We start from the raw sequence: 26,233 nt of genomic DNA on the forward strand, positions 1-26,233 counted from the left end.
GCAACGGTGTGTGGAAAACGAAGGTAAAACTAACTATGCCGTTCTCTAAGGGTGAAGTAAAAAGAAAAAAGAAAACAAATAATATGATTATATAAACATTCTCAAATATTTATTAACCAATTTACATAAAATCATTATTCCATTATGTACATCTTTCATAGCTTTAGTAGTTAGTTCAGTTACATAAATGATAACATCTCGCGTCGTGGAGGGCCTTCTATCCAGGTAGGGTTAAAAACAAGCACCAAATTGCTATACGTTCTTTTGCAAAGCTCTTTTTCTTTGTATATAAAACAGGGATGTTGCGGATATCACATTTCGGAATTGGATGTGAATGATATGAGAGGAAAATAGTTATTTCATATATACCGTTTTCGATTATAGTTATAAATATAAAATATGTTGTAGACAATCTATGCTGTTAATTCTTTATTTAACTATTCATTCCTTCATGATAGTATGTGAGTATGGCCAAGCACAATCAAAAATCTGCCATAAAAACTCTCATTTAGAGTTCGCCCACATCGAAAACTTTTAAATAGTATTTATTTGCGAATGGTTATCATTTCGAATATGATGAATATAAATGATGAATATAAATTTATGATTACAGAATTCCATAACATCCCTGAAATGATATTAAGATAATAGAACTGACCTACGTTTACATTTCCTATGTTATATTGACCATTCAATGCACAAATCAATCAATTGAAGAAAACATAAAATGGAAATTTATAATGATATAATTTACAATTGTTTTTTAATATTCCCTTCACAGTTTAAGTTCAAGTGAATATTGTTAAATGCATAAATAAAGATATATAGAGAAAGAAAATTTACGAATTTCTTTTTTTTGTGCAGTGAACAACTTACTAAATAACTCTATAGACATTATTTAAAATATAATACATATAACAAGAAAAACTAAATTTGCAATTAAAAAATTTAAATTTTCCTCAAATAATACACTAGTTATAACAAAACAACCAGTACCAAAAATTACGGAAATGTAAACGTTGCCCGTAAGTCTTGTTTGAACTTCGCTATAATTTACAAAATAACATTATTTATATGCGCTGGTTAATAACTTAATAAGAAATAAGAAAATGAATATATATCGTATAAAACGAATATACTGCGACAGGCTTATTATATTATATGCAATAAACAATATAACGACCACAAATGCTAAACGCTTGTTTATATTTACATTTGTCATTATTAATAAAAAAAAACAATAATAATATGGTATGTGTATAACTAAATCGCAAGCAATTAATATAACTAAATAAGAAACTATGTTTAAAATGCCATTAAAATTTTTAACTTTAAATTGGGATTATAATTTAATTAATAATATTGTAATGAATAATTAATATATAATAACTGTTTAAAATAAGTTGCAAATTTACTTTATAATGAATAAAAAAAATGTCAAAACTGCAATTTGACATATTCTAACGTATCACACGTAATAATGAATTTGAGATGACAATGGATACTTTTATTTTCTGTATATATGTATTAAGTTATAATTCGACCAATTTAAAGTTTTGAAAATATAGTCGTTTTTTTAATAGGAAATCCATCATCTTCTCTTTAATTATAATAATTTATTAAGTACATTTGACGTCATCCATTCCTTTACTATACATATATATATGTTACAGTTACAAATATGTACAGAAAGACACAAGGATTTCATTTCATATAGATAAAACGTCAATACATCTCATCAAAATCAGTTTAGCATGTTTTATTACACAAACAAACTTATTATAGCTAATATATCTAATTCTCATTTCATAAGCCAGATGAAAATAAAATATTTAATATGTATATCATTTAATAAAAATGTTCCAATGAGATTTTTATAATACTGAAACACAGAATAGTTACTTTTTAAAAGCGAAATTAATAATTTTAATTAAAAAATTAAGACACATTTAACAACTGCTTGTTAAATTGAATTACTTGACAGATAAATATATTTTTTTAAATATATAGCAATGTAAGACCAAGTCTTTGTAATTCTATCTAATGTGGAATGTTAATTTTAATCTCTATAAGTGATTCTATACTACGATCACGGTGTATTGGAACTCAGTACTTTTGTTATAATGGCTTTGAATTCAAATATTAATTTAAAAAAATGTATATAATTTCCTAAAACATATTACATTTTAATATTTCACTCCTAATGTTGCCATATTAAAATTCAAAGCCGATGGAAATTTTACTTATTATTAATAATTAGTTCCGCAAAAAAAAAACAAAAAGCTGCCGTTTATTATTAAATTTACAACCATTCTGTTGTTTTAGTTATATACTATTTTTATTCACACCATGTTTCACTGAATACCTCAAATTCTTATTGCTCTATAAATAAATGTATGAAATTTATAGTTTGTCCCACTAATTTGTAATTTTAAGCAAAAATTTTGAACTTTAATATAAGAGAAAACTTAAAATATTTTATTTATTATACCACCTGCTGTCACTTAGTAAAAAAACAAGCATATCAGATTTTTCATAAATAGCGTTTAATTGATATTAAATATGTAAAATGATTTTGTACAGGTGTCAAGATAAAAGTAAGGTTTTCATTCATTCATTTTGAATACTTTTTAAATAGTGGGACAGATATCATTATATCTTAGAACATCTACATAGTATTTATATTGTTACTACTCATATGAAGCTATGGTTTAATATAATAATAATAAAAATATAATTTACATAATTCATTCCCTTAAATCATTGGCCTAAAATAAAAAATAAATAAAGCAAATTGTAATAATTGAAAAAAAAACATTCATTATATTCTTTAGTTCAATAATAGAATATCGAAATTTATTTCGATAGAGTTGTTAAAAAGACTTTTGTTTCTGTTTACCCTGCCATATGTATTCCGTATATGGTAGGGTTTACAGGAGAAACCTAGTGTTAAAATATTTCGTTACCCACTTTATACCGTAAAAGCAATTTTTAAGACATTGCGTATACGGTATAAAGTGGTTGCCTTGTTACCTGAGTGAAGATTTAGAAATAACTCAGTGGATTTACATTTCAAATATAAATACAAACAAAAAAAAATAATGCTATAACTGTATTAATTTTAAATTATCTAACCTAATTAAAGTATCCACAAATACTTGTAGAAGTGCTAAGGCAATATTTGTGGTAGTTCAGCGATCAGGTCTTAAGTTTAGATCTGGTCAGTTGAAGAGGTCTGGAGGGAAATTGTTCACTTCCGCTTGTTCTAATACGGGATTCCCTTCAATGTTGTATGACACTCTTATTCTTAGACGGAGTGGCGTCTGAAATTTATAAAGTAGAAATTAGTTTCTTTTTAAATATATGAGGAATACAAGGAAGTTGTGATTACTTTTAAAAATTAACTTGATAACTAAGGCCAGAAATAACATTTTTATATCACATATTAAGATTATTTTAAAATGGAAGAATAAATTCAAATATCTGAACATAGGGACAAGAACACTTCTGGGATACATTGACACTTTCTTTTCATATTTCAAACTAACAAAAAGCATATTTACAATTTATTTTATACATTGTATTGTAAATTACCTTGGATGGATTGGTAATTTTGAGGACCTGTGTGATCTCCCCTTGCGGCGTGAGCACTGTGCCCGATGGCGACATCATGTCTAACCGGAACGTCTAGAAAAATATTTTCGGTTAGCTACAAAGAAAAAGAACACACACACCCACACACGAAAGCATACAAATCTACTACTACGCTGTAACTAATACTAGTATTTCTATTATTACTTCATTAAGTTCTACGCATAAAATTAGCGCGAGCCACAAATCCACATAAACTCTGAGCATGGAGGCCTGAAAGAAGTAGTTCGTTAGGTGCGTCTGTAAATCTACGTGTTGTGAGGGTAGCGCTATATTTTTACTTTGATTATTATGCAACTGCGTCAATATGACGTCATATTATATTCTAGATACAAAATAGTCCCTCATATAATATTGAAACGCTCACCAACTCTATGGTGTCTCTATTGCTACTCTAATAAAGTTCTATGTTTACTTCCGTAGTGCGTCATACTGACGTCACAAGCACACTAGATACAAAATTCCCCCCGCACAGTATTCAACCCGCACTAACCCTGGGCACGGCGGCCTGGAACAAGAAGTCAGTGAGGGGCGTGTGCGAGCGTGCCCGCATTGTGAGCGTAGCGGTGTCGCCCCCGCGCGCTGCTACCAGTTCCACTGTCACGCCGTTACGCTCTAACGCTTTTACCGTTGTCTCTGTGGAAGATAACACATTATTCAAATAAAATATTGTTTCATTCGTTATAATACTCTGTAACCCACACTTCGTTAAGTCGTCAAGACATTGTGCATCTGGTGGGGGAACTTAACGCCGCAATCTTTCTCTACAAAAAATAATTTTATGTGAATTTCTCTTACGTTTTCCCGAGTGAATAATACGCAAATATTCAAAGTCTAGCCTGAAGTTTAGAGCGGCCTCGATTTGTTAATCTTACAAATTTTCAAATACCTTGTGGTTGTGTAACGGGCGGCGCCGCAAATAGTCCGTCTAGCAACAAGGACGGTGATGTCACGTTGTTGTTGGCCACGCTCACCGCCGTCGTGGGGGTCGGTATGGAGGGCGTGCTTAGGTCGAGACCACTGAGAAGATCTAGGATATCCTGGAAAATATGACACATAAAATATTATTTACCTTCTATCATTGGCTTCGTTCAACATGGACGTTAAAGATATAAATAACTAAGGGGTTGTGTAAACTCATAATACATTCCCTGTTACCGAGGTCATTCTGACCTCATGTAATATACTCTATAGCAAAAACTTAAGGAAGGCGTTCTGCATGAGCCAGGCCAAATCTAATAGGCGAAGGTGTTCTTTACATGTATAAAGTAATTATATAAAATAAGTTATATATGTTAATAACATTTAAAAAAAAAAAAAAAAAGTTGGTAGGGGTCTCATCCAACCCCTCTAGTATAAGCTCTAGATATAAGTACAGTTTAAATTGTCCCAAAATTAAGTACGCCACATTAAAATAACTTTCATAAAATAAAAAAAGGCACGGGCAACTAAGCGCCCGTGGCTGTAGCTGTTAAAATAAAAAAATAAAAAATACTCTATAGCTTTTTTTGATAAATAGGTTTTAATTCAAGCCAAAAGCTTCAGTAAAATATTTGTATACAAGTATGGATATATAATAAAACTAATAATTAGTAGTTTTACACAAAGTGAACTTTCGCCAATAACTAGAGAAATTATATTTTGCGTGGTAGATTTCAACACCGCAATTTATTTTACCAAAGCGAGGAAACGAAACCTAAAGCGACCACTGTTAGCGACCACCACTACAGCAGTTACTTATATTAGCACTAAATATTTTTTTTATTCACGCTGTATCCCCTATATAGCAGCGTAGACAGACGGAACATAGTATAAGACTCTAATGTATCTACTTTTAAATTTTCGGAACATTGTGTAGTAGAGAAACTGAACGATATTCTAAGAATAGTGTGAAATATTTAATAATAATTATAATATATGTTTCTAATAACTTACATTAGTATTAGAATTGTTGTTAGAGGGTGGAGGAGGAGCGTGTTCCACGTCGCCGTTAGATAGTAACTCTGATCCGTTGATTAAGTCTAATAATGCGTCCTGAATTAAGAAAAATAATTAAAGAAATCAAAGAAAAATGGATGATAAATGGCTTTCTCATGTACAGAGTACAGGAAGGTTCATATTAGTAATAATAAAGAAAAATATCGATTCAAATGATCCCCTTCTTATAACACGGTCGTATTAGGCACAAATAACATAAACATATTTTTTTACCGGCTCGGGCTGTCCCTGTGTTACGAGCGGTACATCAGCCTCAGTGTCGCTGTCCTCTCGCTCGGGGACAGCCGCTTCCATCGGCGGCATTCTCTCGAGTAGAGCCGGGCGAAGGTGCGCGTATTGTCTGTAAGGGAAATTATATATTAAATGTACTGGCTAAGTTTTTTTGTTAAGTTTCAAGCTGTATCCCGCATATCACAGAGTAGGCAGAGGGAACCTAGTGTTAAAACACTTCATTCTTCACTTAGTAAGATATGAAAATAATTTCCTTAATCGTATGGGTTGAAATCACTGCCATCATGTTTATTAGAGTGTTAGTATATTTTACTCATTGTTAAGTATTTTTATCAAAATATGAATTATATAATGGATTATTTAACCAAATATGAAAAAAAATATATATATATATATTTGAATAATAAAATAAAAAGACTTACTTGTATAATTGCGATAACTCGACGCCTCTTTGTTGCAATTCAATATGGATATGTGAGCCAAATGTGTCGATTATTACACGGATTTTACTAAAAAATAACAAATAACATAAGTACTTGTATTATTTTATGTCAATATACATACATCAATAAAAATAAATTACAGCAGAATTCAACGCTGCGCTTTGTCTTGTTAAGAAACGAAAATAATAATAATAACGTAATATGACAATGATTCTTTCTCCAGAGCGGGAACTGAACCCCCAACCGTCTCGATTTAGTTAGACGCTCAGCGGCGAGCCTCATACGAGATGAACGAGAGAACGAGATGGACGAGTAGTGGCCGCCTCAATTCATTAGGCTTTTTTAACTTCTGCGCATTGTTCACTAGATTGTTCACATATAAAAATTAAAAATACTTACTCTTGGCTAGGCCGCGTAGTAAAACGAGTGGATAGTTTAGCCAGAGACAATAATAAATATTCTTTAGTGGTAATAGACAATTGCGTAGACCATAGTAACTTTTGATATATGTCTATCACATACTCTTCTGAGGGACGGGTGAAATCATCTGAAAGTAAAGTAAAAGTTAAGATATATATTTTATACATATTTTTGCCGGATATTTAAATGTCTACTATACATGTTACCCCTGTATGATTAGTTGTGAGTTCAAAATTATTAAAATTATTCGTTTGTATAGTATCCTATATCTTATAAAACAAAGTCGCTTTTCGTGTCTGTCTGTTGTTTCTAACCCTTCTTCTTCTAAACCACCCAACAGATTTTGATGCGGTCTTCACCATTAAGTCGAGTGTTTTTCGTAGAAGGTTTATATATAGTTTATTATTTGTACATTCTTATGTAAATTAACATAAATACGATAAATGTGTATAAAGTCCTACCCGTTGAGACACTTTCGCGCATGCGCTGCTCTAATGGTAAGTACTACATGAAAAAAATGTACTGGAGTATTGTTCCTCTTAATAAGATCTACAAAAAAGTCCGCGAGAGCATATTCGTACCTTTTAAGAATAACGTGTAGTGATCATTTTTCTGTCTAAAAATAATAATTACAATATATTTTTTATTGTGAGGGATATTTTTCCATAATTTTATTAATCCTTATCCTTTAAAATACTTTATTAATTTTCTACATTAAACGAAGATAAAAATTGCTTTTTACAATATTTCGAAATTGCGAATAGTTTTACAGAAAAACGCATTTAATTGTTGACACATCCCGCCGTTGACACATCAGCTGTATGTTACTCAAGTTTTACTTATCCCTTAATCTCAGCATATAAATAAGTATATTAGTTACGTTGCCCATTTAATGTAGACCAAAACTGTCTTTTACTGTTTTTCATTTTAATAAGTACTTTAGAAGTTGTTACAATATCAAAAAATCCTTGCTGCGAAACGGCTCGCCACTCGCCATGTGTCCGTCGCGCCCGCCTGCCTTACACGCATCGGTGGTTCAGTATTAGAATGCTCGCCTGCCACGCGGGCGGCCCGGGTTCGATTCCCGGCCCATGCATTCTATTTCATTTTCCTCACAGGCAGCCACATCGTGCTTGCTTTTCATCAGGGACAGAATATCCCCTTCAGCATTAACCACAAGCTCGAAAAAAAAAACCCGGCTGCCTCTATAGCAACGAAGATTTAGTTAGATGCGTTTGCACGTATTGGATAATTGGAGTTGAATGTATTATTTCAGCGCGATATATTTTGTTTCACATTTTTTGTAGTAGTTATTAGTAGGTAGGTTTTTATTTATAATTTCTTCCGTCTTAAAAATAGTCATTTAACTATCTAAAAATAGTCATTTAAATATATTTTAATAAGTATTTGAAAAGATTAGTAGCACAGATTTAAAATTACGGTACCTACTAAAAAATCCTTGCTGTGTAAAATTGGAAAATCCTTATTGAAACTACGAAAATGCTGGTTGCATTAGGGTTTAATTAATTTTCACATTATCTTAAGTGCTTTCCAAACATACATTACATGAATAATCCAGTAGTTAAAGCGGGCGAAGCCGCAAGAGGGTCGCTAGTTTATAATAAAATGGATGTTTAGATCTAATTAAAATGAAAAGTATAAAGTGAATCTTATTATTTCATTTAAAAATATATACTACAATTCTATATATTTTTAAATAAAACCAAAATATATTATAGTATTATTTATACATACCAACACCGTCTTCGTCCACCATTGATATAGCATTACTGGCTTCAGACACCAGCATGTCGCCATACTCTCCTATAGTCCACGCGGCGACCTTTATCACGAATTTGAATTTAAATATAATGATGATGTGAAAGAATTTGATAATATATATGTTTATCATTTTATAAATAATATCATATGAAAATAAACATACACAAATTAAAAGTTAACACCATATTATTTGTATGAATTTGGTGGGTAGTTTGAATAGACTTATGTGGAGTTCTCATTCCGTTAGTTAAAAGATCATATTATAGCATTCTTTTTTATTATGTTCATACCATAAGTGGACAATGGTTGACATTATTTTGTATGACGGAGAGACAATATAGAGAGGTAAGAAATATAGCATCATATTTTTACCTGTATAAGCGGTTGTTTCTCAGTAGCGTCGGCGGACAATGCGGACCTTTCCAGGGAAGTCCACAATCTCATTGCAGCGTATGCCTGTCTCTCACCGGGCGCTGACGACACTATCTGTATGGTGGAGGACACGGTGTCGTCTCGGAGGTAGTTGCCCGCCTGTAAAGTTTCATCAAATATGTTATAATTGTTGTTTTATTTGTTTTCTTTGTACTTCCAAGGGAACGGGGGGAGTGAGAAGTTAGTAAATAAGACAATAATTACGACTTATTACTAAAACATGTAAATATTTTTAAAAATAATTTAAAAGTTTTTCACATTACATGTGTATTAGAGAGATATTCTGTGGTCCAGATTCCATTGAAATCGAGACATTTCGTTATTTTTTAACGCGCTTTGTCATGAATAACTTTTACGATTTGTGTCATACAATATCCTCGTAACCCACCTTCAACAAGACCTGGAAGAGCGTGTCGAGGTGCCACTTGCTGGAGGGCGCGTGTCGCTCGGCGGCCAGCACCATGGCACTGGAGCAGTGCGCCTTGAACTCCGCGTCGGAGCGCTCCAGAAACGACAGCAGCTCCTTCATCATGGCGCGGATGTTCTGACTGTTTACGAGAGCGAAGGACAACTCCATCGCTCGACGACGGATTGATACGTCTGGGTCCTGAGGTTATATTGATTTTTGTTTCATAAATTTTATAAAATACTATAGTAACGTTAAAAGGATGTAAACGGGCATCTTTGCGCATGTGACCGACTGACGGACAAGGCAGCAGATTAATAGCGATGTAACCATTAACTTCAACGTAAAATGGAAGTGGAAATTAACAGTTACTCAGTAGTAGGACCACACGATAGTAGAAATCATAAGGAGCAAATAATCGTCAATATCCTGGAGAGCAGAGCTGTTCTTGATGAAGGCTGTATTTATAAATCAACTCAACTAAGCTGGACGTGGCAAAACCCGTATATAAGATAAAAATTTATAAAAAAATAAAAAAATTACCTTCAAACACTCCAAAATAGTAGTCCTATGTCGTTGCACAGCTGAAGTATCAACATGCACAGTCCGTAGTAGCGTGTTCAAAGCCACGTAGCGTATATTCTTATCATTATTTAGAAGAAATCTTCCCAATATATTAATTGCTAGTACTCTCAGACTGCATTCAGATTTAATGTCCATTATAGACAGAACTGTTTCGTATAGGATTGTATTGCCGACATTCTTGCTTGTTTCCGTGTTGGTAGCCACCTGAGCAAGTATGTCGTTCATCGCTTCGGAGGCTTCAGCGTCGTTTTTACCTAATATTCGAAGCAGGCGGAGGATTTTCACCTGAAATGTTAGAAATATGTTTAAGTTAGTGTTTTATTAAGAGCATTAAAATATATTTGTATTTAATACTGGTAGAGTACCAGTTTTACCAGTTTTTTTAGAGTACCATTATTTATCTTAAAACTATACTTTTTTATTACTTATATTGAATATTTTTTTTATAGATTAGGTCAATTTGTTTATTACTTTTATTTAAACACAACAATTCGATGTATTTGATGCCGTCGTGGCGGCCCCGGTGGTGGGAATCCCTCGAGGGAATGAAATATTTTTATTTCCTCACTTCGGTAACGAGCCGAAGCGCGGCTTTGAATTCCGACACTCAACACGAACACATGTCTTGAAGATTCGGTGGATAGTGGAAACGGAAATGTCTTAATGGGAACGGAGTCTCTTAACACTAGGTTCCCAGGCCTTCTCTGCCCCTACTGTGTGCGGAAGCAAGCGCGAAGCTTAAAAATAATAAAAAATATATATACCTGTAGGAATGGATCCGAAACGCCACTAACATCGTGCTCCGGCGAATATCCAGCCAATATGAGATTCTTCAAGATTCTCACCAAGTTAGGAACGATCTAAAAAGATTAAAACATTATTATAAAATAATTCCAACTATTTAAATTTCTCCCAATGCACACAAAAAGACATGATAAGCTTATATTTATATTTACACAATTACAATATAGCAGGCATTTATATCTAAATACGTAAATAAAATAAAAAACCAAATTCTTTATGCCAAGAATACAATATTTTATCACATTACAAAGGCATTACATCGAACATACTGATGATCAAGGAAAAATAAATAAAGAATAAATGAAAAAAAAAAAAAAAACTATTTCTTCCCCATACTCCTTTTTTGCTATTAGTCACATGATTGTGCAAATTTCAAACTTGTGTTTATAATATTCTATGTTAAAATATGTAGTGTTTTTATTATTTAAATGGAATGATTGTAATTAAAACTATATATTATAAAATCTGATGATTTTCTATTACGTCATAAACCTAAAAGTACACCAATTACTATTACATAAACTAATATAATATTGAGGAATCCTTTTATGAAATAACTTTAATGAATAAATACATGAAATATCCTCTAAAATTATTATTACTATAAAATACAATAAATATCCCCGACAAAATGAATTAAAAAAAGCCTTGCAGTCCCTTATCGTTTAAAATTACAATAACAAGTAAACAAGATTAGCAATTTATCTTACTCACGACCGCTTTCCGCCCACTTGCATATATTATATTATTAATAAATTGTACGTGGGAGAACTGGAAACTTTACATGAAAGTTACATAGAAATAATATATATATATATTAAATTGACGATTAAGTATACTAAAATAAACAATTTAAGACTATAACAAAATTATTTACTACACTAAGGCATTCTCTTTCCTACCCATTCATTCCCGTAAGCGAGAAAGATAGTTTTAAAGGTCAAACATCAAAGTTCAAAACTAATGGACTGTAAGGCTTTGAATGGCCTAAACCTATACAATAAACATACAATACAATGTTACCAACACAATAATTATATATTCATGCGAATTTGTAATTTGGCGTGTCGAAATACATTGCCACTATTAATTAGAATAAACAACATTATAATGTTTTAATAAGATTGTTTTCGTTGTAATACATAAAAATATGTATTAATTTTATATATTATAATGGCAACATTTCTAATCGACAGGCTAAATTAAAGTGCAAGGATCAGCGGTAGTGATTACCTCACGCTGTCCGCTTTCCTACGGGACAACACAAAATAAATAATATTAGTATTTGGTAATATACTTATTCATCTTAAATAAAAAAAAACATTACTGGAACGTTCATAGCATAAACATAATAAAGATATCTGTATATATGTTTTTCCACATTACATTTTGTGAAATATACAATAAACTGGCAACCCTAGTATGATGAAGAGGAAAAATAGAATTATGAAATAAGAATTATTACGTCATCACTTATAGAATAAAAAAATCTAGAGTGCAAGTCATAAATTAAATTATTTACTAATTTTATTTTTTAAATAATTATTTAAAATACTAAGCTATGTGTTAAATTCTCAATGAACGGTGTACAAAATCAAAGGAAACAATAGTTTTACTGGTATGTGATCGTTATCAAGCGTTGATAAGGTGACGTGTTCTATTTACATTATATTTTTATCGGTTTCTTATCAGTTATCACACCTACAACGTTATATCTACATGACTGAAATATTGCAGGTTGGAACTGACTAGAAAATGAATCTATATTTATTTGGAATTCATATTATTAAACTACATTATTTCTTTAGTTTATTTTGTTTATTTCGGTTGTTATTTGACTATTAAGCTTTAATGCTAAAAAAAAAATGCGTATATACATAGCACAATGAACATAGAATAATTTTATAAATCGGTTTTTTTATATTGAGAAATGTGGTATATTCAATACTTATATTATATACCTACTTATAATTAGACAAATTATATTGTCTTCCTAAAACACGATAATATAAAACTAAGAAAATTTAAAGTTTCATTATAAAAGACAACATAATTTAATCTTTTTAGAGAGCTTTCCTTAAAACCTAAGTACTTAAAAAATATTCTCTGTTTTATAATAGGCTCATGGGTTGATTGTCCCCAACCTTGGTTGACCTTTAAAGAAATGTGGAGCCGGGAGTCCATAAATGATAAGCTGACTTATTGAATGTCACAAGCTTCACGAATACGTAAGTCACGAAATATTATAAAATTTATATCAAAAGTATTTTTCGACCATTTATTGTAAACAGAAAATTGTTAATTAAAGATGGAAAACGATTTTTATGTACATATCCAGAAGATAATTGAAAAACTAAATAGTAATAGTAAACTAAATATAATTTTAGAATAGTTAATTATCGTTGTTGTTCCATCAATGCTCCAAAGTCTATATAATAAATCTGAGTAAATACCTAGATCTTTTGTAGAATATTAGGTAAAAGAAAATTAATTTCCACAAGAACTTATAAATTCAGCGCAGACCTGCTTCTACTTAAAAGTCGAGGAGCAATTTCTTTTTGATTGAAACCCGTCTAACAAGATTGATCGACGAGTCTTTAAGCCGATTTCTTTGAAAGTGTGACTTAAGAGTGTTTTACGTAATTTTCTAATTATGTTCAAAATTTAAATACTTTCATTTCTTTCATTATCTTACTATTTTCATTTCTTCTTTGTTCTGGTGTCCAGGCAAAGCGCGACGTTGAGTTCCGCCACTCAACACGCAATGCCTCCAGAATTCGGTGGGCAGTGTCTAACACTAGATTCCCTCTGCCTACCCTGTTGTGTGCGGGATACAGCGTGAAGCTTATTTAATTAAATTAAGTTATTAAAATATATAAGGTAAAAATTAAATTTTATAAATAATAAAAACATAACCTACTTTAGTAGAGTATTTGATATAAGTGCCATTCGCGTGTACTTAAAAAACAATGACAGAGAGTCAATGCACTAGGTGCAATTATAACTATTGACGAACTCACACAAAAAATGTGAACACGAAACGAACAGGTTTTACATTTCAAACGATAATATAGTAATAGATTGTCGTGTTTGTGCTTCACTTTTATTTCATGAAGAAATGAATATATAAATTTAAATAAATATTTCCTTTCTTCCTTTAGAAAACGCCTAGGTATATTATAAATACAAATATCTTATAGAGAAAATTAAAACCCTCAACCATTGAGGAACCATTTATTTCAATTCTATTAGAATTCTTATTAGATTATTCAATATTTTAGGTCCTAAAGACATTTTGCTTATTAAGTAATCAACTAGGCAAAAAATAACAGAGGCAACCAACCCCTCGTGAGATAAAAATGTTAATTATAAAAAAACTTTAAATACATTCCAATTTCGATAAGATTTATTATTTTATAATAAATAAATGGATAAAACGTCATTCATTTTATTAGTACACTAATGAATAGGTTTATTTCTAAATAGAAGCCATATAAAGATAACCGTCATCATATTACGATGTCAACTTGATTAATCACAGAAATGGGTTTTTTATCGTATAACATTATTATTATATATTATAGAATGTTTCTCGCTTACTGGTATATCATTTTTTAGTGTCAGGACACTTCGTTTTCGCATTTCGTCTGAAATCTAAACTACATATGGATGGTGAAACTTTATTTTTAAAATTATATTGAATAGATAAACAACTCTATAAAATTATATGCTATGTGATTGTTACAACTACCCTACGGTTCAATGAGGTACCTTTGGTGATGTACTTTAACTTTTAAGTAAATCCCGTCTACTTATAATAGATGTCAATACTTAATAACACAATGGATACATTATAGTACAACTATAACAAATATATACATGGTCTAAAATAATCGCGTTAATTCTATTAGCAAACAACTCAAATCAACTTTACAAATTTAAAATGGACCTTAAAATAAGAAAAACTATAATATTACATACCTTTTTAAAATGGTTGAGTGTGTCCGGACTGTTCTCGCACATCTCCGTGATGAGGGTCACACCGGTGATGAGAACACCTAGTTAGCAGATATATTTGGTTATTTATATGGAAATACAATCCTGCATTATTAAAGTTCAGATAACTAACTAGGTAATAATAAAATTGAGACAATTATATTGAAAAGAACAGTTAAGTTATGCCAGCTCATCTCAGCAGTACTGCCTTCCGAGCCAGTTGGAAGTTTAACATTTATGTATCCGACAGTACAAGTCTTTTTAATTAAGAATATTTTGAAATTTCTGATTTGTGTAAATAAATAAAATATTTTATTTCACATTCACAAAGAAAATGTGTTTGTTTTATAATTGTACATATATTAAAAAACTTTTCTCGCATGTTTCTTAGTATTATTGGACATTCCGATCAATCAAAAAGCTGAAGTATTAATATAAATAATATCACAGTAAGATTTTTATATCACATCATTTTGAACTATTTTCTTTTTCATGACCAGTCTTGTAATTTATCAGTGTCATTGTAAATTATTGCGCTGATAAAGTCGTGTAGCGAATATTAATTGCTGCCTCTAAGAATGTTGTTCAAAGAAAACGGTTTTTTAGAGGCCTGTCGTAGCGCAGGGGCACTAGTCTGAGTGGAATCGCGACAGGTCGTAGGTTCGATGCCCCGCACGAGGAAATGAAATATTTCATATTTTCTTTTCGCGCTTTTGTGTCGAGGCAAAGCGGAGCGTTGAGTTCTGCCATTCGACACACTATGCCTCCGGAATTCGTCGAAACATGGGATGTGTCTTAAAACTAGGCCCCCTTTGCCTACCCTGCTAAATGCGGGATACAGCGAAAAGCAAATAAAATAATGTTTTTTCTTATTACTAGACAGACTATAACATATTACAGAACATGTATTTAACAATTGCTTATTTAGATCAGAAATTACTATTCAAACAATTTGAATGACGCTCAACATAGAAAAAGCCATTACAAATACATTTTCTAACGGAAATGGGAGTAAATGAAAAAAATGTATTACACCGATGTACATATTATTTTCAAACTCATTGCCGCACCCGTCATGCGATATCTTTAAAATGTAAATAAATGAAACGTTCGAATAGTTTAAGAATTATCAATAAAAGATATTCTTCACCATTATAGTATTATACTTTGACTAATAAATAACTTTACTGAAAAAAAAAACACCCAACAAAAAACTCACCATGATTCTTCTCCGTCAACAAACTCCTCGTGGCTGGCAGGAACATCTCCATCAAATCCGGCACCCGCCGTATTATTCTGAACGCGCACAACGCCGCCTTCTTCTTAATGTACGCGTTGGGGGACTTTATCAGTCTCTCCACCTCCGAGGCGAGGTCCCTGGCCATTTCCGGTGAGGCGATCGCGCCTAATGTACAGAGGGCTAGGCCGACTACGAACTGCGTGCTACTGTTTAGGTCACTGTGGATATATTGAAATTATGTAAATAATACTGTTATTAAGCCGAATTTAGGATTTAATAGTTTTCAGTCCATTTTAGGTCTCAAGTTTGATTTTCGTGGGTAATGTCAGATATTGTTCCAGTTGGTAATAAACTCTACTCATCTTCATTTTAATCAAATTAAAGCAATTTGATTTTAGGAATTACCGATTGATTTAATATAAAGATATAAGTTATACGGTAATATTATTTCGTAAAAATCTCTTCAGAGGACGCCTAAAAGACATTCCTTGAGGTTTACGAGTTACCATAAACGTAAAGCCTATATTATGTTCTGGTTTACAAAAAATTCTGGTTAGTAAATATTATGAATATATTTATCTTATCTAAGGAATAGTACAATTAAATGGATCTCAAGTATCAATAAATACCTCTAGATTTAGTAAGGGAGCCAGAATGTTTTAGGGAATTACTTTAGAGAAACTCAATTACGTCAAAACACTCGAGAGCACCTAACACCAAACGAATGATCCAATTAACAAGAAAGCCAACATGCGACCGAGTGGCTCGTTATTTCCCAAAATATATTTATAGAGATGTACCGAAACCTTTCAATATAACATGAGATAGTAGAGCTAAAAGACTATTTATTGCCAAAATGAAAGTAATATTAAAAACGTAATATTACACAAAACTTATAGGTACAAAAAAATACAAAAAATTATTACAAATTAGAAATTTACAATATTATCTCTAACTACTTCAAATATAATCGAAACAAAATGGGACTTTAAATTAGAAGCATGAAAACGTTTTAGACATGCAATTAGCCGAGCGATAGTTACGCCAGGTATTAGAAATTGGTGTATACCGTTTAATTCATGCAAATTAACTATTACTTACTTTACTTTACATACGAGTTTACATTAGTGTTTTATAGAATAAACTTCAGGTGACTTCAGGTGTAAAAAAAAAACAACCTAATACTTATATTTTTACAATTTGCCGACAATAATTATAGAAACGCTTTAAAATAAAACAATTTTCTCTTAATACGTTTCAATTAGAACGTTAATTAGAGCGCGAGTGGCGCTCAGTCAACAAGAGATAATCCACGCGTCGCTCTCGTTAATAGTGTCACCGTAAACCTTATAAATTAAGTTACATACATACAAACATACATACACAACAATTTTATATAGATATTTATATATATAGATTCGCTGTCGTGTATTTTATAAAACTTAAAAAGTTGTGTCTATTGACATTATTTACTTTTAATATCTTGAGGGGAATTAGTTATTATTTTCATTTTTTCGGTATGGCAAGACTCAAAACGCAATTCGGCGGAGAGTGAGCGCGGGAATACAAATCTTTTAAAAACAGTTTATCTACAAACACATTTTTCTTTCGTAAATATGTCGTTTTCAAAAGAGACACTATAAATACCTATCAGTATTTAAAAAGGAGAAATGGTATTCAATATTAAAGTGTTATTACAGACAGGCCTCAGCTGTGCCATTACAATGTCGATCCTTTCATTCAAATAAAACGGCAATCTCCCTGAAACGGTCGGTTGACCTTATTTCAACTCTCTTTTGTTATACATCTCAAGGCTGTCGAAATCATTCAACAGTAAATTTTGGTAGACAGTATCAGATGACAGTCATCATTTGCAGTTAATGTCAAATATAATAAGAGTAATAAATTACATGTAGGTAAGTCATTTTTTTTGAGACTGAGAAGAGCTGTAAACGCAGGTTGTGGATTTGATTCCAACTCGAAGAAATGAAATATTTAATATTTTTATTTCCTCACTCTGGTAATACGGCAAAGCGCAGTGCTCCCTAGAATAGGGCCGAAAGTGGGGCATAGATAAACAGTAATTCCCCAGGTTCCTTGGCCTACCAAGCCAACTATATCATCCTCCGTGGCTTATGGTGGCGTGGCTTTCCTCCATAAGTGGACTAGTCAAGATTGACTTTTTCAATTCGAACGAACAAGTTCAAGCAAACAAACTCACTAATGTGAGATTAATTTAGTAATCAAAGTCCAATAAACATTGTACTTCTATAGATAACTGACCCGCGGCTTCGTCTCTGTTGTCAGACATAAATAACTAATATCCGTGGTACACATTCCATTGTAAGAGCCCGAGGTAGGTATGACTGAAGATTCGATGGGTTATTTCCAAGTGATTAACGTGATATAGTATAGTATAACCTTAATGAATGGATTTTTTAGCTTTACGCTATACCCTGCCGTATATAGCAGAGTAGGCAGAGGAAAGCCAGTGTTAAAACACTTCCCCGCTTTCCGCAGAATTTTTCATTGCGTATTGAGTGGACTAATAAATAATAACTCATTCCCCCGAACGTGAACCGAATCTTATTCGCAAGCTTTTGCCCCTGGCCCACGACACAATGAATGAAAATGGATTATTCAACAAAATTTATTTTTCATTTGGAACTAAAAATAGTAAAAATTTTCAACTTCAAATTTTTAATATAGCTTCATAGTATAAAAGTAGAAATAATATAGTAGGAATCATGTAAATAACGACCCGGAAACACATATTTATTCCTAATAACGTTAAATAAAGATCAAAAGGAATGGGTAAACCTTTGCCAGACGATATTAGGGGCAGCAGTCTATTCATTTCCCGAGGGAGAATGCGGGGGCTTAGAACGACGGTGCTTATATTCTTGTTAGAAAAGCGTACAGGAATGTTTATATTATCTAGGGTAAGCTCTTTATTAGCACTAGTTTTATAAATAAACTAAATTAATCAATAAGGGTGTGCCGTTTAAAAGATATTTATGTTTACATCGACCGTTGTGGCGCGACGAGTTATCAACGCGAGGTTCGATTCCCAGAAGAGGGAGTAAATTATTTAACATTTCATTTCCTCGTTCTGGTAACAAAACAAAGCGCATCGTTGACTTCTGTCACTCAAAACGCAATGTTTGGATAATTCGGCGGAGAGTCGGAGACGACGCGCCTCAATAGATTCCTTCTGCCTACACTACTATAGAAATACAGCGTGAAGTAAAAATAATAGTATGATAGAATGCTCACTTCATATTCTATATTTTGTTGTGTGAGATAGTTACGTTTTCAAACGTTTTTTACGTTTTCAAATTCGTCCAGTACTTAAGAAACCAACTAAACACAAAAAACTTTACAATGTCAATTTGATTATTTAATTACATTGAAGTATATAATTAAATAAATAAACGTAATTACATACATAATTTGACTTTTACATATTTGTTATACCTACCTATATAAAAAAAAGCAATAACAAACAAATTATGTGACAAGACAGTATCTACTACTAAATAAGCAAGCCCGAATAATATTTTTTCTTATAACAACGTCGTAAGCTAACCAAATTGAACATAAATCTTTCTCGAAGTATCCACGTCTCGGCCGGTGATTTTCGCCACACCTATAAAGTCATCCATTTATATGTTTAACCTTTTCCTTTTACGACCTAAAAGTTTGTTTAGTCCGAAGCTGAGTTTAGTCTTATTAAGATATTTTAGTTAAATTTAGAAGCTCGTAACCCGAAGAATTTTCTATTTAATGATAATGTCTATGTTATAAAAATATATTAAATATTTAACTTTGAAAGCAGTTAGGTATAATGAAAATCGAAACGATTATACATGATAACATAACATCATATTTATCATCTTTTGCAGTTTTTTTGTGTTAAATAGTCTACTTATCGTGATAAGTAGACTATTTAACATAAATGCATTTTTTTAACCTATAATTAGCGCGTTAAACCAAAGAAACTTTATTAACAACAACTTTATATATATACTGATAAGTATAGATTTACAAGGGGATCGAACCTACAACCACCGTTTCAAACCAGAATTTCAAGAAGAACAACTGCGTGACGGTAACTAAAATTTTTATGTAATACTTTCATATATTACAAATATACTTTCAAAATAAAGTAATGAGAGTAAAAGTGTATATCATTATAAAATTTTATATTTATACTAAGTCTTTAAATCCAACTCTTCGTACATATTTAATATGTATTTGCGGTTTAATATTTTTCCTCGCCGCTAAAGTAACTATGAATAAAAATGCAATATTTTAAAGTCGTCGTAACGAGTTGTGACACAGATTTACGTTATTTGAAAAAAAAAAACGACAAAGGCGCATTTGGTATAAGCAAGACAATATAATTAAAGAGAGTACATTCGTACAAATTAAATGCAAAACTAAGAAATCTAATAGAATATAAAAAAAATAAAAATAATACCCTATCGAGTATAAGTAGCATGAACGTTTCAAGTTTCATTTTTTTGTACCCGGTAGTTTCCTAATAATTAAGAACAAATAGATAGACATAAACAACAAACTTAATAAAGGAAACATTTTAAGTTAAACGACGGACTTAAAAATACTTATTCCAACGTTAAAATATTAAATTAATCACTAGAACACGGAAAATCAATGCCCACACCAAAAACCCGGCATACACGTGTTTTCGACGCCGTTTTCATATGATAAGGCTTCTTTCCGGTTGGCATCATTTTACCTATATTACTTCTATCGTTACTGTTGGAGAAGTGTCGTTCAATGAATACTTACAAATACTCAAGAGCTTACTTAAACTTAAATTTTGAATTAAAAAAATCAGCTTCACGCTGTATCCCGCACCCAGCAGTGTAGGCAGAGGGAACCTAGTGTTAAGACACTCCGTTCACACTCACTTTCCGCCGATTTCTGGAGGCATTGCGTGTTGATTAGCGGGACTCAATGGCGCTCTTTGCGTCGACACCAGAGCGAAGAAATGAAAATATAAATGTAAATAAATATTTTATTTCCTCGAATGGGGATCGAACCCACAACCGTCACATTACAGTCACACCATTGTGCCGCTGCGCCACGATGGCCTATTATATATAATTGTGAATGTAGACTCTATAATTTTGGGTAGAATTGAAAAAATATTTTATGTTAAATAGTCCACCTGGGAAGTTAATTGTTACGGAAATGGAGATCACAATGAAAAAAAAGGGCAGGATGGTCTATTTCTATTTTATTTCACGGAAATAAATCATACTACAGAAATAGTAATCGGTAGCAACTGGGAGGCAAAGGTCAGGAAATAGCAATCTTCGTTGATTAGTCTTGAAGCGAGGCGATCAATGCTATTGGATATTGGCGTCTCTGTGCGGCTTGAGGCGCGATACGTACTTTGATTTAATGTTCAAAGTTTTACTATAAAGGATAAAGTTTAATAAATCCTTTAAATGAAGTATGATTTATGGCTATTAACTTATTTCTTAAAACATTGCTTTAACGTACTATATATTTCTTGTCGTTCTTCTTTCTTGATATTTGGGTAATTTTACCAATAAAATTAATTCCTGGTTGCAAAGAAAGTTTAAAGCGTATTCGGTGATAAAAATCTAAAAATAGGATCAAATCCTTACTTCATTATGCCGATAATTAACATTAATAAATTATATATAGCAAGTCATTATCTTCGCATTATTTATTACATATTAGATCACTAGAATTTCTACCAAGATCTCCGTTTCTTTTATCAATCCCGCAAAATCAAACTTGGGACCTTTTTACGCAATCAATAAAAAAATTATAATAATATTACTTAATAAAAAAACAACTTACTTCTTCAAACAGTTCGTGATCAGCAAATGCACATCTTGACGTTCATCAAGCAGCAACATGGCGCCCAAGTAGCCAACCCTCTTGTCCGTGAAGCGCGGACTCGCGATAAGTTTTAGACACTCCAGCTGGCCAAAGTGTGCTGGGTATCCCAGCATGTGGATGTATAGGAGCTTCGCGATGTTTCGACATCTATGAGAAATATTAGAAATATAGTGAACATGTACGTGCAGCGCTGACTCGCGATTAATTTTAACTCGAGCTGGACAAAGTGCACTGAGTTTCCTAGCATTTGTTTCTTGCTCTTAGCAAAGAAAGGGTAGATTTCTCTTCTAAAATGGTACAAATCTCAATATTACTCCTATTTCAGTCTAATATTTTGTTTAACGTCGTAGCCAGTCTAGACCATGCTATACACGCGCCCATCATAAAAACATTACCCCTTGATTGGCGCCGTCCAACGCTGACATTACACCAACACAAATACACAAAAACCTTCAAAACCACAGCCTACCTCCAAACACTGTCCTCTTCTCTAAAAGTGGACCTGATATACGCGCACTCCTTGTTCACAACGCTGCGTTCCTCCGCTGCGGTCCTCGCCGCCCGTATCTGACGGATCAGATCCCGCAGCCGGGTGGGGGTCTGCATCCGCACTGAAACCGGCGCGACTGTTACACGACACACACACAAAAAAAAGCTTAGATCAGTGCATTGTTGGTTAAGAATAAGCGTGGTGGGTGATTTGACGAAACTTTGAAAATTTTGGTAATCCATTGCGTACGACTCCGAGATTATTATTTTTTAGTTATAGTGTATATATCACAGAAGTATAACATAATTTTTCTTTAGCTTGATGCTGTATTCTGCACATAGCCCTGATGAGGCAGTGGCTCAATTTATCTTGTTTGTTTCAAGTTTCACCAAAACATTCCAGGTTAGAATAAGAGATTACAAGCTAAAGGAATTTGCTTCTAAATTTTGTGGAAAATTGTTAGTAGCCAAAAGCGTAAGTGTTTGCTATCGCCAAAAAGGGTTAGTAGAAGAAAATACATAGGATTAGAGTATAAACCTGCTAAATCCATTTTTGTGTTTTCGTTTTGTATATTTTTATGGTTATACCATTCAGCTTCATGGTGTATCCTATAAGCAGGGTAGCCAGAGAGAACGAATGGTATGGTATACAATTCGAAAGTTTAAAAAATATGCAGAATTGAGTTTATTTTATTTCATATACATAGAATTAATTACAAATAAATTGAATTGAAAAACCTTAATACAATATGTTCACAGGTGTATACTCTAAGCCGACGATATTTACTTTTAAATATTTTTTTATTAATTTACTACACAATAGGTTTGCAAAAACTAAAAGCTATTTATTAAATGTGTTAAATTAAATATTACCTATATAAGTATAAACATTTTAATTGCTAAAAAATTATACCTCAGGAAATAGTATGAATTAGTAAAGCTATAGTACTCACCTCTCTCAATGGCCTCATTTACCACTTGCTTTATGGTGGCAATGTTAAATGCTGGGTTAAACCTGAGGAAGAAATAATATACTGAGTGCAGGTTCAATGAACTTGGTGTACTGTGACCTAAATTGAGAGGTGCTAAAAAAATTTGTATCTTCTTAACATTCACTTATTACATTAGTTTTATAAATATATATTTTTATACTTATTACCTAAAGGGGGGTTGTGTTTTTAAGGGGAATCACAATCATTCCCCTGAATGAAGAAAGTTAAAAGTAATATTTTGCCATGATGCATTTATTTTCATAAAAGAAAATGTACATCAACAAAATTTCAGGTCAGTAACAGGTCTTGTCATACATATGCCTATTCAGTGTGGTAATAAGAGCATGAACATGCCTTAATTATACCTTCTATTAAAATGAATATAAATAACTTTGGACTGTACTTAGCTCAATGAATGCAGTATTGAATGTCATGCCTTTGTTGACTGTTACAATAGAACTATGCTATGTAAATCTATTTGTGATGACTACTATTTACTATTTGAAAAAAAATATATTTTTAAATATATCAACTAGGAGGTAACTCTAAATCGTAAATAAATGAGTGAATGAGTATTCAGGTCAATGCCGCTCAGTGGGACATCTGGCTGTAAATACAATGGTTGTAGGTTTGATTGTTACACGGCTACTGAACAAGAAAGAGTGATGTTGCTTTTTTGCTTTAATGTTAATATTTAAATACAACAAAAAAATATATTATACAAAAATTGGAATCAGTTCATTTTGTTTTGGGAAATTATGGTGTTTAATAAAATAATGTGGTTATTTTAATAACAATGAATATTTAATTGATTGAGACCATTGTGGTTCAGTGTCTGACTGTAAATACAATATTTGTGATTTGGACAACAGCTCAGGGCAATACATTATTTTTAGTTCTCCATCTGGATAAGACAATATACGGCATTGATTGTGTCCAAGAAGAAAAAGAACAAGATGAAGAAATGGACAAAGTAAAAAAATAGTTTGATATCACAGAAATACTTTCTACTATACAGAAAAATCAGCTTATGATGAGCTATTGCTTTATCATAAAATAGATATTTCTTTATAAGTAAATTAAAACTGACAAAATATAATTACTGATATATTACTAAAATTGTGGTTTAATATGTTTATATTATTTTTTGTATGGAGATTTAAAAATATATATATTTTAAAACTATCTTATTTTCAATGATTTGTATCACTTTTTATTTAAATATAAGTAGTGCATTATTTTTAAGTATTTACAAGTAGTCATTATGACATTTTAAGAATTTTCTTTTGAAAGTATTTTGTAATATTTTATTGTTCTTTACTTAAATATATTTTCTTAAAGTAAGTTTACTCACATATAAATTATTATAAGTATTATTTGTTTGTTAAATCTTTACACTTTGTATTTATAAAATATAGTGGGACAATTTATATCTGATATCTCTATTTCTAGTACAGAATTAATTTACAGGTACTGGACTTGGATAAAACCACAGTAACCACATAATAACCTTACAAAAAGTTATAAATATCTACATTTTTTATTACAAATAAAGTGGCATGTAACAATGAATTCTTGATAAGCTTATGTCAAGTTCCACAACAGTTTTGCGTCTGCTAATCGTGATTTTAAACACTACTTTTTACTATTATGTAAAGTATTTATTGTCCATTACTTACTTAAGATTTTATTGTTACCTATTGATAATTTCTATTGATGTTAAGTTTAGTGTCACTGGTTTACTATAATAGCATTAAAATAAACAGGAATTACCCAGATTCCGAGCCGTTCATCTTGGTTCCTCGAGGAGGTTACTTATAACACAGATCTTCCTTTGAGATTACGACTACAGGACAATCGTTCTTCAAAATGACAGGTGTAACGTAACTTAGCAAAACGAAACCAAACTTAACGAGTATTTATCACTTGGGAACACTTAAAACAAATAACGTAAAGAAAATAATAGGAATTACAAGAATTTAGTCAGGCTTATAACCATTTTATCTTGTCACAAACCATAAAAATGCAAGTGAAATCGCATGCCACTGTTACAAACAATAATATCATATTTTCACTTCGGAACAAAACTTATTCATAGTATTGATTGATTGAATTTTGATTATTTTAAGTTTTCACTGTAAATTACGGGTAAATCGTTTTATCACAGATTTTATGTCGAAAAATTGCCGCCAGCTGACATTTCCTGCGTTGCAAGAAATTCAACATGGCCGATCGACATGACATGACTCGCAGCTTGCTCCTTCTCGCATACACACATGACGTTTCATAAAAAAATAATCAAATAAACTATTTAATATAATTATTTACAAAATGGAAATATATATATATTTTCAAATGTATATTTCTATGTTTTAAAAGTATTAAATATTTTTTATATGGGTTTCAGTGAAACATAACTTAATGAGTACGTATTTTGACTATCTGAAACTGACAACACATCTCGTTCGTATTCAAAAGAGTACGTGGATCTTTTTGCAAATATATCATTTCATACCTATGTAATATATTACCATTACTATATGTATTTACTTATATATAAAAATCTAAAACGTATTTGTAAGCTCTGTTGTAATAGTTTAAATCATTTCAGCGATTATAAATTACACATTTTTTTGAAATGCACACTTAAACGCGGTTTATCACCTACCTTCGATTTTGTTCTGGCGGCAAAACACTCCAATCCACCTCATACATAGGATAGGCCATAATTACAATAAAATATCGCACAAAACACGCAAAATTCACTAAAACATTTCACAAGTATGTCACAGCAAGTTTACAAGTACAAACTGAAGTGTTATCAGAGGTGTTTTATCAGGTGCAGGTGCTCCTCAAATAT

At 31.7% G+C, this 26,233-nt stretch overlaps 1 protein-coding gene across 8 annotated transcripts; it reads right to left on the minus strand.

Moving 5' to 3' along the window:
- Positions 1-82: 82 nt before the first annotated feature.
- AP-1gamma (adaptor protein complex 1, gamma subunit) lies at positions 83-26,229 on the minus strand. 8 transcript variants are annotated; one of them, XM_085205335.1, is made up of 20 exons: positions 26,042-26,229; positions 23,335-23,396; positions 22,362-22,503; positions 21,851-22,039; positions 15,968-16,206; positions 14,734-14,810; positions 11,986-12,003; positions 10,713-10,808; positions 9,907-10,233; positions 9,346-9,564; positions 8,898-9,056; positions 8,499-8,586; positions 6,723-6,870; positions 6,303-6,389; positions 5,863-5,989; positions 5,587-5,685; positions 4,541-4,691; positions 4,145-4,287; positions 3,595-3,687; positions 83-3,323 (listed from the first exon to the last, which is right to left on the minus strand). In XM_085205335.1, the coding sequence occupies exons 1-20, from the start codon at positions 26,098-26,100 to the stop codon at positions 3,222-3,224; spliced, it is 2,625 nt and encodes an 874-aa protein (XP_085061461.1). In that variant the 5' UTR covers positions 26,101-26,229; the 3' UTR covers positions 83-3,221. The 8 variants fall into 8 exon arrangements, with proteins under 8 accessions (XP_085061461.1, XP_085061460.1, XP_085061465.1 ...); XM_085205334.1 differs by having other exon boundaries at positions 22,362-22,518; XM_085205339.1 differs by lacking the exon at positions 26,042-26,229 and adding an exon at positions 25,147-25,314.
- Positions 26,230-26,233: the final 4 nt, after the last annotated feature.

This window comes from Heliconius melpomene, chromosome 20, assembly GCF_056956725.1.
Source record: "Heliconius melpomene rosina isolate 202511_hmr_F chromosome 20, ASM5695672v1, whole genome shotgun sequence".
NCBI lineage: Eukaryota > Metazoa > Arthropoda > Insecta > Lepidoptera > Nymphalidae > Heliconius > Heliconius melpomene.